We start from the raw sequence: 13,907 nt of genomic DNA on the forward strand, positions 1-13,907 counted from the left end.
CATGGTCATGTAAATTGATGTTGAACATTTGAATTGATAGATTTTTGAAGATACATAAATTAGATCCTAAAATCTCCCTAGCAGCTATCTCGATCAGTTGGTCGAATGGTCAAGAAATTAGCAGATCCTAGAAATTAGCAGATTCGGAGAAATGTTGAGCCATTCCATATTGCTGCAAAAAAAACTATAATGTTCAACTCCTCCCACCAATTAATGGATTTGATAAGCCTGAACAGGCCCGAATGGATGCTATGTAAATAGAGCAAAGGAGAATTTAGATATCAATAAAAAAAATTAAGAAATCGTTAATAAATAAGAAAAAGAGGAAACAACAATTTGTGAATCAGCAATATTGCCAGTAGTATCGCTAAAATTGCAAATCAACAGAAATTAAATACCGGGATCTTCTATTTAGCAGCTCGAGATAATTTCCGCCACAGAAATGTTCAACAATAGCCTTCTACCTACCTACCGGAGCAGAGCTCAGAAGATCCAGTTAGATTCTTTCGTGTTCACATAGAGCTTGGGCGTTTTTTTCCTAAAACTTTAATCTCTTTTAAAACTGTCGCACCAGAGTAGTAAAAGTAGGGAGTGAAGAATAAACTAACTCGTGGCTATCATCGACTTCGACGAGTTCCCTACCACCACACGACACATCCTGGATATGTAGGCCTGCCCTACTCGGGCTTTACAATGGTTTTATCGTTTGCGTTTTGCCTATGTTGGTCGACGCAAGCATGAACGAACGTGATTGAAAAATCTCTTCGCACAAACCGCTACTATGAACTAGAATTATGGCTTTGGCCGTTGGGGTGAATCGAAGCGCAGCGCAGAGCCGAAGTTCTGGGTGTTACAGCCAGCAAAGGCGTCGCTTTATCTAGTTCCGTTTTGCTCGGAAACTGCGCGGAATTCGTTTCTATCCCGGTAAAAACAAAAAAAAACGGCGACTAGTCCAGTTCATCTTTGCCGGTTTCGGTCGGAAGTATTATGTTGGACGCCATTCGCCATCGTTCCCTTGCGCGTGCCTGACGGAAAGCTTATCTCGATTGACTTCGGCATGTTTTGTGTGGATGTGTTTTGTTTTGCTTGCTTGTAAAAACAATATATAGACGTAATCTGCGCGGTCGCACAAGCAGCATATGGCCACTGGTTGTTTGGCTGACCAGCCAGCCCGTCTGCTGCCAGGAGGTTAAAGCCCGCTGGCTCGGACTGCTTCTCACTAAATGCCCCACAGGGCATCTTCATAGAAAAATATCACAATAGAGATAGCTTACATTATACTTAAGAACAGTTTGGGACACTCCCCTATACGTTTCGTTTACTTTTACCTTCCTACTCACTATTTCCTTCTCTTTGTTTATCTTTCTTTACCACACGAAACAGCACGGAATAGGAAGAACATGTCGTTAGGAAAGTGCTACAATGAATTGATTGGTTGGTTTGTATCTTTTCTCCCACGGCCTCGCACCACCGAAACTCATCGGCCACCATTGAACAGTTTCGTTGCCTGTTGACGAACCAAAGATTGTGTGAATCCGTTAATGTACAATTTACTAAGGCTGCTTGCGCGGCTGTGTGATGATAGGTGGAGGGCATTTCTAACACAACTGAAATACTATTTACTGCCTTATTGTATCGTGCGCATCGGGGCTAGTCTCCGTGCAGGATCTAGAAAAAAAAAACCCAAAAAACTACCTTCACCAAAAAACGCAATGTGCAACGCTGGATCGCATCGAGTAAAAACTGAATGCAGACTAGCTGTCCAATTTCTTTGCTTTCGCCTGATACTGACGTTGTAGAAGGTACAACTTTTTTTTTCTCGCAATTCACACATTACACTTCACAGTTGTCTTGGCCGCTTCTATCACGTCACTCGTGTATCACTTTTGCCGGTACTTAATGCTCCATTCTATTCGCAGTATTAGCACAACCTGTGGCCGACTGCGTTATATGTACAACATCAAACATCAACACCCGGGAAAACCCGAGCACGGTGAAGATAAGGGAATTCAAGGACAAGGCTAGATTCAGGGAGAGGGACTAGGGGTTAGGTAATTGCTAATGGACGTTCAAACATCCACCGACACGACATCGCCGTTGATAGAGGAGTTGGTGGTGCTGGTGTGCAGCAGTTTGTTCCCCTCATCGATGAAGGTTTCCGTTTCCTCGTACAAGTAAGGAGGCACCAGGTTCTCGCGACGCCGCCGACGTTGATAGAGCACGCCGAGTGCCAGCAGGCTTACGAGCGCGAAAGAGCCCACCAAGCTGCCGGTAAAGATGACTGTAAACACAAAGATAGGCAGAGGGCGTGAATCGATAAGCTACAGTTCGTGGCAAGCGCAAGGTATAGTCACTAACCTGCCAATGTTTTTGCCCGCGAGCCGCTCCACGGATCGTCACCACCGCTATCGTCGCCACCATTGTCGTCGTCGTCATCATCATCGTCGTTATCGTGTGAGCCGTTTCGCAAAATGTGCTGCACATGGTTTAAATTGCCAGCCAGGTAGGGAGGTGGCGTAAGGTCGAGAATTCCGCTGAATAGGTAGTAAAGATCGACCGTATCGAACGGTTCGACCACCAGCTGCCTGCGGATGCGGGGACCGTACGCGAAGAAGATCGGGTTCATGATTGGTAGCGCATTGTCATAGCCGTGCACACCATAGGGCGTATCTGGCGTCACTGCATTTCGGTACGTTGCCAAAAAGATGAAGATGAACGTTGAGTAAGGGCCAACTACGAAGGCGGACGAGGCGGAGAGAGCAAGCTTACCTACGACACCGAACTGACGCTGATAGTAGTCCACCGTGCGCCACATATCGTCGAAACCGTAACCAAGCCGGGCTACGGCCGTAATGGGACCGGTGCGCTGAGAGTTGTTGTAGTGCCAGCGGGCGGGCAGGTTTTCCAGAGTATACACCTCAAACCGGCCGTCCCGGTCGGCCGCATTTTTCAGCACCCGGTAGAGATCCGCGGTCTGCTGCTTCACTTTCGGCACGATCTGCAAGACCGGCGTCGTACCGTACACATCGTAGCGCAGCTCGCCCGGCACGAACCCGGTCAGGTTGATGAAGTTCCGTGGCGTCACCGCGTCCATACCGTGGTCGCTCAAGTGAACGACGTTGACGCGCGATCGCAGACGCTGAGCCGCAATCTGCGCGTGCAGCTGGCGGGTTAGCTCATTCAGCTGCACCACAAGGGCGGCAATCCGATCCGATTCGGGCCCGTACACGTGCCCGTAGTAGTCCGGCTCCTCGATGTACAGCATGATCAGGTTGGCGGGGCGCTCAGGATCACGTATCCACCGAAATATGGTGCTAAGCCGGTCCTCCCACGACACCGACAAGTTGAAGCGTTGCGTGTGGCTGCAGGTAAGATTGTGGGGCCCATAACCGTAGTCCGAACCGGGCCACATCATGCAGCCGCTATGGCCCCCGCTGTACTCGTTCAGGGACTGGATAAAAAGATAGAACCGATAAATAAATCGAAGAGCAGATGATGCTCAAAGCAAGGGGCCAGATGGGTGCTCACCCAAATCGGCAGGAGGTTCCGGTTGTAGTGGAACAGCTCGTACGAGTAGTTGAGGGGGCCGCCGCGCTGCGAATCGTACAGCCCGTTGGCCAGTACGCCGTGGACATTCGGATAGACGCCGGTGGCGATACTGTGATGGTTCGGGAAGGTTTTGGTCGGGAACACGTTGCGCAAGTAGGCGCTGGTCGTACCGTTTCGCCGCAGCTCGTTCATGAAGGCCGTCGTGTTCCGTTTCAGATACTCGTTACGGAATGCATCGTAAGAAACGACGATAAGTACGGGCGGTTCGGCTGGATCGGCGATCGCTGGAACCAGGCAGGGCATCAGGACAGTCAGCCCTATCACCGCCACCAGTAGCTGTGGCTGCCGCACCCAGCTGGCCACAGTGCCAGCCGAGGTGCTCATCGTAGAACCACCCCGCACTGCGCCTCGAGGAAGTCGCTGTTACAACACCCGTGATTTGCCAGTGACACAGCTGCAAATTCGTGGGATTAAAATTTTGCTGGCCTGATGCGGGTTGTGTCGTTTGCTGGCACAAAGCTTACGCATAGGAAGCCCAGTGCACTGTTACAATCTTGATCATCATTAACCCGTCCGTGTTGGCAAAGACAAATTTTCCTTTTTTTGCAGCGTTGATTCGTGTTATCTGCGTGTTCACCTTGCAGAAGAGACCTTTTCTTTCTTCAGTGTCTCAATATTTGTCCTTTCACAAAGGGTTCCGGATCTGCGATTTGCTAGACGGGGGGGTTTCGCTGGAACGTTTTGCTTTGAGCGGTGGCTCACCGTTGAGTTTTCCTCTTGATCACAAGCTTGGCACTTTGTTTTCGCATCGCCAGGCACAGCTCGCGGTTGGCCTTTTTCACTTACTACGCAGCACGGATCGGATTGGAGGGATGACCGATCCGATGCACGATGTGCGGTGCATCCTGTAGACGTGGGAAATTGTATAAAATGTGTAACGGGCGCGTTTGGGGTGCAATCCTCTGAAAACTTGTAAAAAAATTTGGAAGATATTACGGGAATTCAACTCGACTGCTGGGTGATGCGTGAAACAGTGGTAGCCCGTACGACAGAAATCGCTCACGCGCCACTCGCGTCCTCTGTTAATGTTTAATGGGAAGTTAATTGGAACCTAACAGGAAGGAAATCATGCTGTTGTTTACAGGACTTTTGCGCATGTGTTGGTGCCATTTTCGACGCATTTTTGCGATGGTGTGTGTGCCATCCTGCCGTATCCTGGTGCCCAGTAGACCCGACCCCTAAGAAATTTCGGAGCAACATAAAGCACGCGAAAGCATAATTTCATTTTCACCAATTTTATTTTTACCTTTGGATCGAACACTCTGCCTCGCAAAACACAACACTCCTCTGCTTCGCTGCCTGTCCGACGCTGATTGATGCCAGGATGCTGCCAGGATGCTGCCAGGATGCTGCCGAAAAAAGACAACATGAGATTTGATCAACAAAATATTTTTGAATTTCTTGGGTGGGGTAAGTGCAGCGCAGCAGTGACCGTTCCTTCTGCTTTGGTACGCCATTCGCAGCGTAGTTCTTTATTGTTTTGATTTGGCTCTGGCGCCATCGACCACTGTTAGCCATTGCGGCTGGCGATGACCGATTCCGAGCCCCCCGAGTCGTCTCCGACCCAGATCGATTCCGGGAATTTCGAGGGGTTAAGTGCGGCGCAGCAGTGACCGTACCTACTGCTTTGATACGCTATTCGCAGCGTAGTTGTTGATTGGTTTGTTTTAGCTTACGGCTTTGTTTACGTTTTCGTGGCCTACCTGTACACTGTCTCTGCTTTCTTATCTGCTTTGGTGTAGCCATTCGCCATTTGCGCTTTGTTTTACATTTAAAAGGAGTTAGCGCCTTTTCCTGTTTTGGCAAATGGTATTTATTGACCGTGAAAATTGTGAGCCTTTTTGCTGCAGTACCCAACAACTCTCGTTGTTTTATAGAACGACAAGGTCACAATGAATGAATACAACAGTTAAACATAAATCTTGAAATTGGAAACCAACATTTTGAAAGTCGGTTCCGATCCAATACCGTAAAAACTACTGAACAGATTGGTTTGAAATTTTTATCACACAATCTGTACACTCTTTGCCAGGTAGCCCCGTCGAGATTTCATGAAAATTGTTGATAGATTATTTTAAAAAAATCTGTAAAAATCGTTGTTGTTTTGAAAGAAGACAAAAAAACCGTAGGAGTGACAGAGATAGCATGTACTCGAAAGAAAAAATTCTACTGCTTGAAAAAAAAAGTTTGTCATGGGGTAAAAGGATAATTATGCTTTATCTCTTTCGATAGCAGCTCTATCTCTTTCTATCTTGTTGAAGTTGTATTGTGTCAAGGATGTATATCAGAGCGAAGTGTGTACAGGAACCAGGGGAAGTCATAGCACTTCGCTCGCCGGCATATTGGATTTTGGCTATGCATCAACGGTTGTCAAATACATGTTTACCCAATCAACTGAAAGCGTTTGGTGATACGACGAAAATCCGGAAATTTTCAATGATTTTATGAGGCATAGTATAGCTTTTGCTCGTTTAAATGATTCATACTCTTTGTTTTCAACAAACGAGCGAGTGATCGGTGAATTTGAGCTTGAAAAAATTAGTATCATAACAGACAACATATTACAACGAGGCGCCGGCTGAACAACTTGCGCTAGCCGATGTATCTGGCAACCCGGTTTGAAATAATGCTGCGCATGCATTTTAAGTTTAGCCGGCAGAACGAAATTAACAGTATTCGTGCAAAGAACCTCAAAAAAAACCAGATTTTGTGCAAATTGTATTCTGTACAGTACATGTACAGAAAGAAGAAAAACCAAAAGTAAACGAGTATGAATCCAGGTGAAATGTTCAGACGTGCCCTAACAGGGCGGTGCCCTGTGGCTGGTTGCAACCGCACCGATTTACACTTGCACTTCAACTTCCGCTTAATGCCAAGAGCCTTTCGTAGGACCAATTGGCGCTCGTGGATCGCAATATTTGCCTTCTTATGTTGGTTGAACGAGAATGTCTTCAGCGTACAACTAGGCACCAATTTTGCATTGGTCTCCCACGGTAAGCGAGTGCCAGTGAACCACAACGATTATAAACCGTGCGGTGCTTGTGGCCATGTTGCATTGCACTAAAGAACACTCCTCGCTGAGGCGATGCAGTGCAAGACATGTTGGAGTACAGAGTTGGGTGAATCGCAAGCAGTGGGACCATTCAGAAGACTTCGAAAAGTACATCAAGTTTTTCTGTTTCTTTTCAGAGAGCGATACAGACGGACTGATCATATTAAAACAAATCATACGCGCGATATGCTTGCCATATCTGGGTATGCTTTGGCTGGAACTGCTTGAATTGACACGTTAGGGACGGCAATTATATATGTTAACTGTAAAAAAGCAGATTCATCCCGATTCCGTTTCACCCGGCCGAAAGCAACAAGCGAGTTTCTGCTTTCTTTTCCCAAAATTTCCAACAGCCATTTCAAATCAACATAAACGACCGCCCAAATAGAGCCGAGTAAAAAGCATCTGTCACAGCGCATAACGAAACTGCGTAGAAAACATTCACATTCGGTTCGGAGAATTCCCTGAGTGAGCACAATTTAATCATTCGTCCCGTCATCAACAATGTATGTTTACATAAAGTTGTGGTTTCGGCAGCAGATCAAATTTCGAAACGATTACGGTGTCGAGACAAAACTCATTTTGCAAACTCCTCCACTACCCTTCATCGTATTTTGTTTACATTGATTAATCAAGAGTCATTAACGGATAGAAAACGCAACCTGCACGCTCCAGCGAACGAGTGTAAAGTGAATCACCACCATCATTTGGCTCGTGCTTGTTGGTATCGAATATCATATTTCGTAGGCTTTCCTCAAAATGTCCAACCTCTACCTACTCCCGATATCAGTCTTTCTGTTGTTCAACTTTACTTTCATCGGCACGTAAGTAGAATGATTCACCGGGCCTCTCGCGATTGAGCTAATGAGATTTGGCTTGTTTTTATTCTCTTCCTTTTCCGCATCCAACTACAGGTACATCGCGGCGGTGCTGCAGGGTCACGTAGTGCCGACGGTACCGTACATTAGCGATGCTGCGACATACTCACCGGAAAGCTGCGTTTTCGGTCAACTCATCTCGATCGGCTGTGTACTGCGTACGTACTCTGCGTTATGCGATTTTTTCGGACATGACATGCACCTTGCAAATGCTTTCAACTGTTCTCTCCTCTTCTTCACCCCTTTCCGGTATAGTGGGCATCACGATATACGTGCGGTACCGCCAGATACAGGAGATCTCGTATCGGCACAGCGACGTGCGGCAAGCGATCGGACGCTACAGTGTGATCGCATTCTGGATCGGTATCGGGTCTTGTTTTGGCATCAGCATCGTCGGTAACTTCCAGGAAACGAACGTTCGCATCGCCCACTACGTCGGTGCATTTCTTGCCTTTGGGCTGGGAACGGTGTACTTCTGGATACAGTCGTATCTGTCCTACTACATCCAGCCGTACATGGGTACGATGCAGAAAGCGAACCTCCGCTTGGTGCTGTCGGTCGTGTGCACCATCTTCTTCATGATCGTCTCGATCACCGGCGTCATCTCGCACATCCTGTTCCAGGGCACAGATCCGCGCAAATGGTACCCGTCGGACGGTGGCTGGGAGTATCACGTGGCCAGCTCCATCTCGGAATGGATTGTCGCAACTGCCTTCTGCTTCTACGTACTAACGTTCACCGACGAGTTCCGCACCATGCGCTTCGACCATCCGCCGGTATTTACGCTCGATCGGGTCCCTGGTCGTTAACGGCGACTACTTAACGAGTTAATTTCACCTTCTCCATGCGTTCTTTCAGCTTATTTTTCTCGAAATCGATACGACTCGCTTGTACGATCCAGTCATCAACGAGGCAGCGACCAGTTAGCTTCCGATTTTCCCCCATATACCCTGCTAGCGAGTAGCCCCGGCCGTCCATGGTGCCGCCAGCGAGACGCTAGCCAGCTCTGCGGTCACTGCAGCACTATCGGCAACCACCAGTAGCGGCCGACTATACGATCGGCGGCTGCAGCGCCAGCTGCCTCCTCCGGTGCCGGACTCATACGGTGAGTTCAGTGATCTCAGCCAGCAGCAGCAACAGCGGCCCAGCGCTTCGATTTAAGGAACAATTCATACCAAGCCATACGCCAGTTAGTTGAACATGGTGCCGAGTGCGTGGTGTTGGTTCTGTTTTCTTCACCACCCTTCCAATAACTTATGAATTAATTACTATTAATTGAGCGAGAAGCTCAGCCAAAAATACATTTCGTGTGCGTTGCAAGGATCAAACAAACAGCTGTTTAAGATGTAATTTTCTTTTTTTTTTACTATGAATCCTTTCCTTTCCCACGTATATTCGCTGAGTTTACTGAGACAGGCAGAGAATGAGAGACAGTCCGAGTGGAAATTATGGTAAGCAATGCATACTGCGACAGCGTAGTTAACATTTATCAGCTGACAGCGTAGTTAACATTTATCTGCGATCCGTTTAGTTGACAAAACACAGGATACGTCGTGGTATTCGTGCAGCGTGCGCGCACGTTTGTGTTCATGCGTCGATCCACTGGCTGTGATAGATAGACTCTTTTGAACCACTAAGATGGTGGAGAAAAGGGGTAGGGGGTGATAAACGCACCTTGTAGTACCTGCTATCCCAACGGTTTCGTTCAGCTCGACCGCCCCGCTTTGATCGCTGTTGAGCTAGCGGTCAAGCCGGGTGCGGTCCATTCGGTGGTTGACCATCGAGCATCGTTCATGGTAGAGCATCGCGCGCTGGTACTATATTGTGCTCGCACACACATACACACACTCTATTAGCGACCGGTTTGGGAGTCAAGTCAAGTGGTGTTTTTATTTCATACCGCCTTGCCTCGTCATATTCTAGTTTGTCTCGGTTTGCCGGTTAGTCTCGCGCTATCCGGCTTGTGGTCCACGTGCCAAAACACAGTACATCTTCTAGCATCATAACGCCCCACAGCTGCAAGGTAGCAGTCAGCGCGTGTGCTTCATACTTTGTTCGTACTGCGTACGGGTGAGTCATAGGCATGTGATTTACGAGATTTTCAGTTCCAGGGGGATTCTTCTTGTTTTTGAGTTCTACAATCGTTCCCCCCATTTTTTTTACACGTGCAGTAGACACAAAGCTACTTAAAAGTGCATGTGTGTAAGTGATTCGGTTGCGTCGTGCCTTTGCGCTCGAGATAAGATTGTTTGTGATGAATTTCTAACGCCGAAACTGATTGCGCAACGCGCCGAAACCGGTGCACACTTGATGCTTCGGTGACTAGGGAGCATAATCTCGACCGGAACGACATGGGCAGGCCGCCTAGCAAGAGAGAGAGGGAGAGAGAGAGAGAGAGAGAGAGAGAGAGAGAGACTCACGAACATCGCGAATACGTGCTAACTGTCTGATAGGGGTGGAGTTGAAGGTTGTTCGTTTTGATGACGCAGAGAGCGTGATATCTTGCTGGTTTGTTAGCACCGGGTTCGGCGTGATCTACGTTCGTTGCGACACACTATCAAACTTGCCGTTTGGCACTTAATCCGATGATTCCAGTTGGATGGTTTCCGTGCTTTGATTGAATGAAATGCCTGTTCGCCTATTAGACGAATCATAACGGGGAATTTCTCTTTGTGAGCTAATGGATGGATGATGGTACCGGTTGTTATAATGAAATAATGAAATTAAATAGCGTATAGCCACATGTAGGCATCAATCATCAAGTTTCTCCGGCATTTCTTTCCAACATTATCGAACGACGTCGACAACATTGAGCCGGACTGCAGGACACCTGATCAGGCTGGTGGTGCAGTACATTTACACACAAACACACACCCACATGACGCGTCGCTTACACGCTCCCCGGGCACGTATATTTTTAGCGACGCCACAACCCACCTGATCCGCGATGCGACGATCGGCAATCAGTCTCGTGATTTCCTTCGTCCTTCCTCCTTGGCGGTACATTTTGCAGGGCTAAAGGCAGCTGGCAGTTGGCAGTGTCTGTGTGGTGTTAGTCATGGTTTCTGGTGTGCCGTAGTTCTTTCGTAGTTTGATCCTAGGAGGCTTGTTTCTCGCCCCGACGAATAGCATGCTTGTTCGCGTTTCGACGATGTCACTCCCTTCCCAACGTAAACATTTCAGTACATAAATGTACATATTGGCGAGCACATCATTGTTTCATTTGCTTAAGGTCCCTCCTTAATGTTTCTTAATTAAATAAATTGCTTATCCCTGTATTTTCTGGTAAAAAAAGGACCGTTTTTGACGATTTTTTGTGACGTAACTATTCCACTTTATTTATTCAAGTAAATAACATATACATTTACAACTTTTGAAGAATATTTTGTGTTGGTTTGAGCAACATTCATTGAAACATTAATCCATGGCATCAAATTTTGGTAGGCATGCTGTCGAAAAGGTACTTTTTACGGAGTCATTTGAAATATACAAATCGATATTCGTTAGAAATATTATAAGTTTATCTAGATAGCCTAGAGAGTTTTTGATGAAATTCCTATTTTTCGATTTTTGGCAGATTTTTTAAGTTGGAAAAGTGATGCTGTTTTGTCATTTTGTCTAAAACACGATTTTTAAAGATTTGTTTAAAAAAAAAGTATCAACAATTTTCATGAAAACTCGACGGGGCTACCTAGCAAAGAGTGTACAGATTATGTGTTAAAAATTTCAAATCGATTGGCCTAGTAGTTTTTACGGTACCGACTTTGATAACGTTGGTTTTGGGAAATGCTCTTCAAAGTAGCGAGCTGAATGGATCCTTGTATGAAACGAGGATTTTTAAAAATCTATAACATGGTCAGTCTCGCCTACATCCGGTGCTGTTAACGCCGTTCTTGCTGTGTTGTGCTGTGCATGGTACCGACGACAGTGAGCTGTTCGCACTCCTGCCTTGGTCTTTGGTCTTTCCTCCGCTGACCTTGCTGCAATCCGATCGCTCCGCCGGTCTACATGGTGCGTTCGCTATTCGCTGCTGATGTTTTGCAGTTTTTGTGCTCTCGACTTGGTGAGGCATGGCAGCCTGCCACGTTCCGTGGTACCGCTAGATCTCGAATGGAATATCGAAAACCACTTCCCCAAAAACCAAAACCACCAAGCCGTGGTCGAACGAAAGCAGTAGCATGATGATGATGATGCTGCTGCTGCTGCTGCTCTAAAGGATACGAAGGATGGATGGCAAATTGACCTTAAATTGATAAAGCACACCGGCTGTGTTGCAACGGCAGCGTTTGTTTGTTTGCTCTTTTTTATTTTTTATTTCATTTTTGAAAATGATATCACCATAATAACATCACTCATCATCTCGTCGCCACCCCTCCGAGAAGCGACACAGCGCGTGGCACGCGTATCCCGCGATCGAGCGTCTTCGTCGTCGTCGGAGTTCGTTTGGGCCAAACCAAGGATTTGAGGACACAGCAGAAGGGAGTGGTAGTGGACGGGACCGAGTGGTGGTTCGGTCATCAACTGGGAGTGATTTGTCATAAAAATTTATGCCAGCCCATAAATCTTGCCAGCCTTGCGCGGCTGTCTCGGACCTGCCCCGGTATCCTTGTCGCAGAGGTCCTGTGCCACACTGACTGACTGACTGACTGACGGAAGGGAATCCCGTCTTCACCAAATCCACCTACCGAACGCTCTCGAATCTGTATGGGTGTGTGCGTATGTGTATTAGTGCGTTTAAGCTGAAGGCTGAAAGTGCCTTTGCGTGGGTCGTGTCACGGCCGAAGCTGAGTGGATGAGATGGATTTATAGCAATCATATTCTTCTTACCATTCTTGTCGTTGTTACTAATATTATTGTTATTATTATTGCTATTACTATTATTAATCGTAGTAATAGTGTTATTATTAGAAGAATAATTGTGTGTATTACTATCACATTGGTAGTACCTCACGTTAGACACACGTTGTGTCTATTATTTCGTGTTCGTCACCATGTTGGTTTGGTCACCGTAGTAGCAGCGGCATCCGTATCGGGGCACGCAGTTGCCTCAGCTGCCCACCTGTCACGCGTGCTCGCTGGTACCCTGGCCTCGAGTGAAGTACCTGTTCCAGGGGGTGGAACACGTGCGCAAAAAGGTGTAATGTTTTTGGTTTCTTCGTTCAACACTCTCTTTTTTCCCCAACTTAAAACCGTACCAGTCAATCAAGGGAAGGGAGAGCTGAATGGGGCCAGGCGCGCCAGATTTGTTGCTGGCCGCTCGATTTAGCTCGCAACCCCTGGCCACCCCCATTTCCGATATCTCCATCCTACCAAATAAGTAGTGGAGGTGGAGGTGTGCTGTATCGATTTTGTGTTTTATTTTCAGCCATCTTCAAATGATGGAGCACCCCGCAAGGATACTCAGCATGTCAGTCTCCGCAAGGAGAGGGAGAGAACGGGGGGGGGGGGGGGAGGTGTGGGCCGAGGGGTGGTTGCTACGTGGGAAAGAAAAGGCGGACGGAATAGAGGGTGGCGAACACAAAGAAAAAAAAACATAAAAAAGTGAACGGACAATTCAACCAATAAATTGATGAAGTGAGCCCCGGCGCGCCGAGGGATGGCCGCGGCGATCATGTACTAGCAACAGAGAGGGTGGTTGGAGTGGTGAAACATGTCAAGGGGTTAACACACTGTGGGAGGAGCTAGCGATCGCAGATACCTTTCCGGCGGTGGCTTTTATTTTTGATTTGCGACCCGAGACGAGATGATGCTGGATGATGCTGGATGATGATGATTGGATTTAGCGCGGTTCCGCGGTGACGCTTTGCGTGCAGTGCTGGAAACCTGCCGACGGAGTTCACACTGGATACTGTTTGGTGATGGCGGTCACGTCGTTCGGCACCGGCCCGGTTATGGTCCGCGGGCGGACGGAGCTGGTGTGCGGTTTAGACACCCACATACTATCTACCAAAGCCCCATCCCCTACCAGCCAGCTCCAGGTTATGATTATGCTGTCGATGTTGCCCATTTTAGCCGGATGATGATGGCGATTATGATGATGACGATGATGATGTGCCAGATCGAGCGTCCTACCACCGATAGCAGCATAATGTTGTGTGCGTGGTGAAGCTAATGGTTTGCGGAACGCGAACGAGGGAGGACGTCCAATAAACGACCCGCGCTTGCGACCATGGCTTCTGCTCCATCGGTCCGTCGGCCATCGGTCGTAGTCGTCAGTGACCTTCTCTGTTTACTGCTGCGACTCCAGCTCGCCTGGGTTGGTTTCTTTTTTGTAACCTCATTGATCAATCGTTAGCTGCTGGAAAGCGTAGAAGGCAGCAGGAACAGCCTCAGCGTCCTGGCTGACCGCGGGGCCTTAAAGTTGCAGT

The 13,907-nt window shown here is 47.7% G+C and overlaps 3 protein-coding genes across 6 annotated transcripts in view; 2 read left to right on the plus strand and 1 right to left on the minus strand.

The window, feature by feature from the left end:
- Positions 1 to 523: 523 nt before the first annotated feature.
- Positions 524 to 4,617, minus strand: LOC126579603 (ectonucleotide pyrophosphatase/phosphodiesterase family member 5-like). 2 transcript variants are annotated; one of them, XM_050243058.1, is made up of 5 exons: positions 4,546 to 4,617; positions 3,529 to 4,454; positions 2,770 to 3,451; positions 2,359 to 2,679; positions 524 to 2,281 (listed from the first exon to the last, which is right to left on the minus strand). In XM_050243058.1, exons 2-5 carry the CDS (start codon positions 3,931 to 3,933, stop codon positions 2,070 to 2,072), a joined length of 1,620 nt encoding a protein of 539 aa, XP_050099015.1. In that variant the 5' UTR covers positions 3,934 to 4,454; positions 4,546 to 4,617; the 3' UTR covers positions 524 to 2,069. The 2 variants fall into 2 exon arrangements, with proteins under 2 accessions (XP_050099015.1, XP_050099014.1); XM_050243057.1 differs by having other exon boundaries at positions 3,529 to 4,582.
- Positions 4,618 to 7,153: 2,536 nt separating this feature from the next.
- LOC126579604 (DNA damage-regulated autophagy modulator protein 1) lies at positions 7,154 to 8,865 on the plus strand. Its single transcript, XM_050243059.1, has 4 exons — positions 7,154 to 7,485; positions 7,576 to 7,697; positions 7,795 to 8,315; positions 8,398 to 8,865. Exons 1-4 carry the CDS (start codon positions 7,421 to 7,423, stop codon positions 8,464 to 8,466), a joined length of 777 nt encoding a protein of 258 aa, XP_050099016.1. The 5' UTR covers positions 7,154 to 7,420; the 3' UTR covers positions 8,467 to 8,865.
- A 424-nt stretch (positions 8,866 to 9,289) lies between these two features.
- The window catches only part of LOC126579961 (uncharacterized), an 8,025-nt gene continuing 3,407 nt past the window's right edge, over positions 9,290 to 13,907 (plus strand). Inside the window, exons 1-2 of one of the 3 annotated variants that reach the window (XM_050243755.1) lie at positions 9,297 to 9,353; positions 9,463 to 9,609. The gene's annotated coding sequence lies outside the window, so the exon portion shown is untranslated. The other 2 variants (XM_050243756.1, XM_050243754.1) reach the window with 2 other exon arrangements.

The sequence above is a fragment of the Anopheles aquasalis genome, chromosome Y, assembly GCF_943734665.1.
Source record: "Anopheles aquasalis chromosome Y, idAnoAquaMG_Q_19, whole genome shotgun sequence".
Taxonomy (NCBI): domain Eukaryota; kingdom Metazoa; phylum Arthropoda; class Insecta; order Diptera; family Culicidae; genus Anopheles; species Anopheles aquasalis.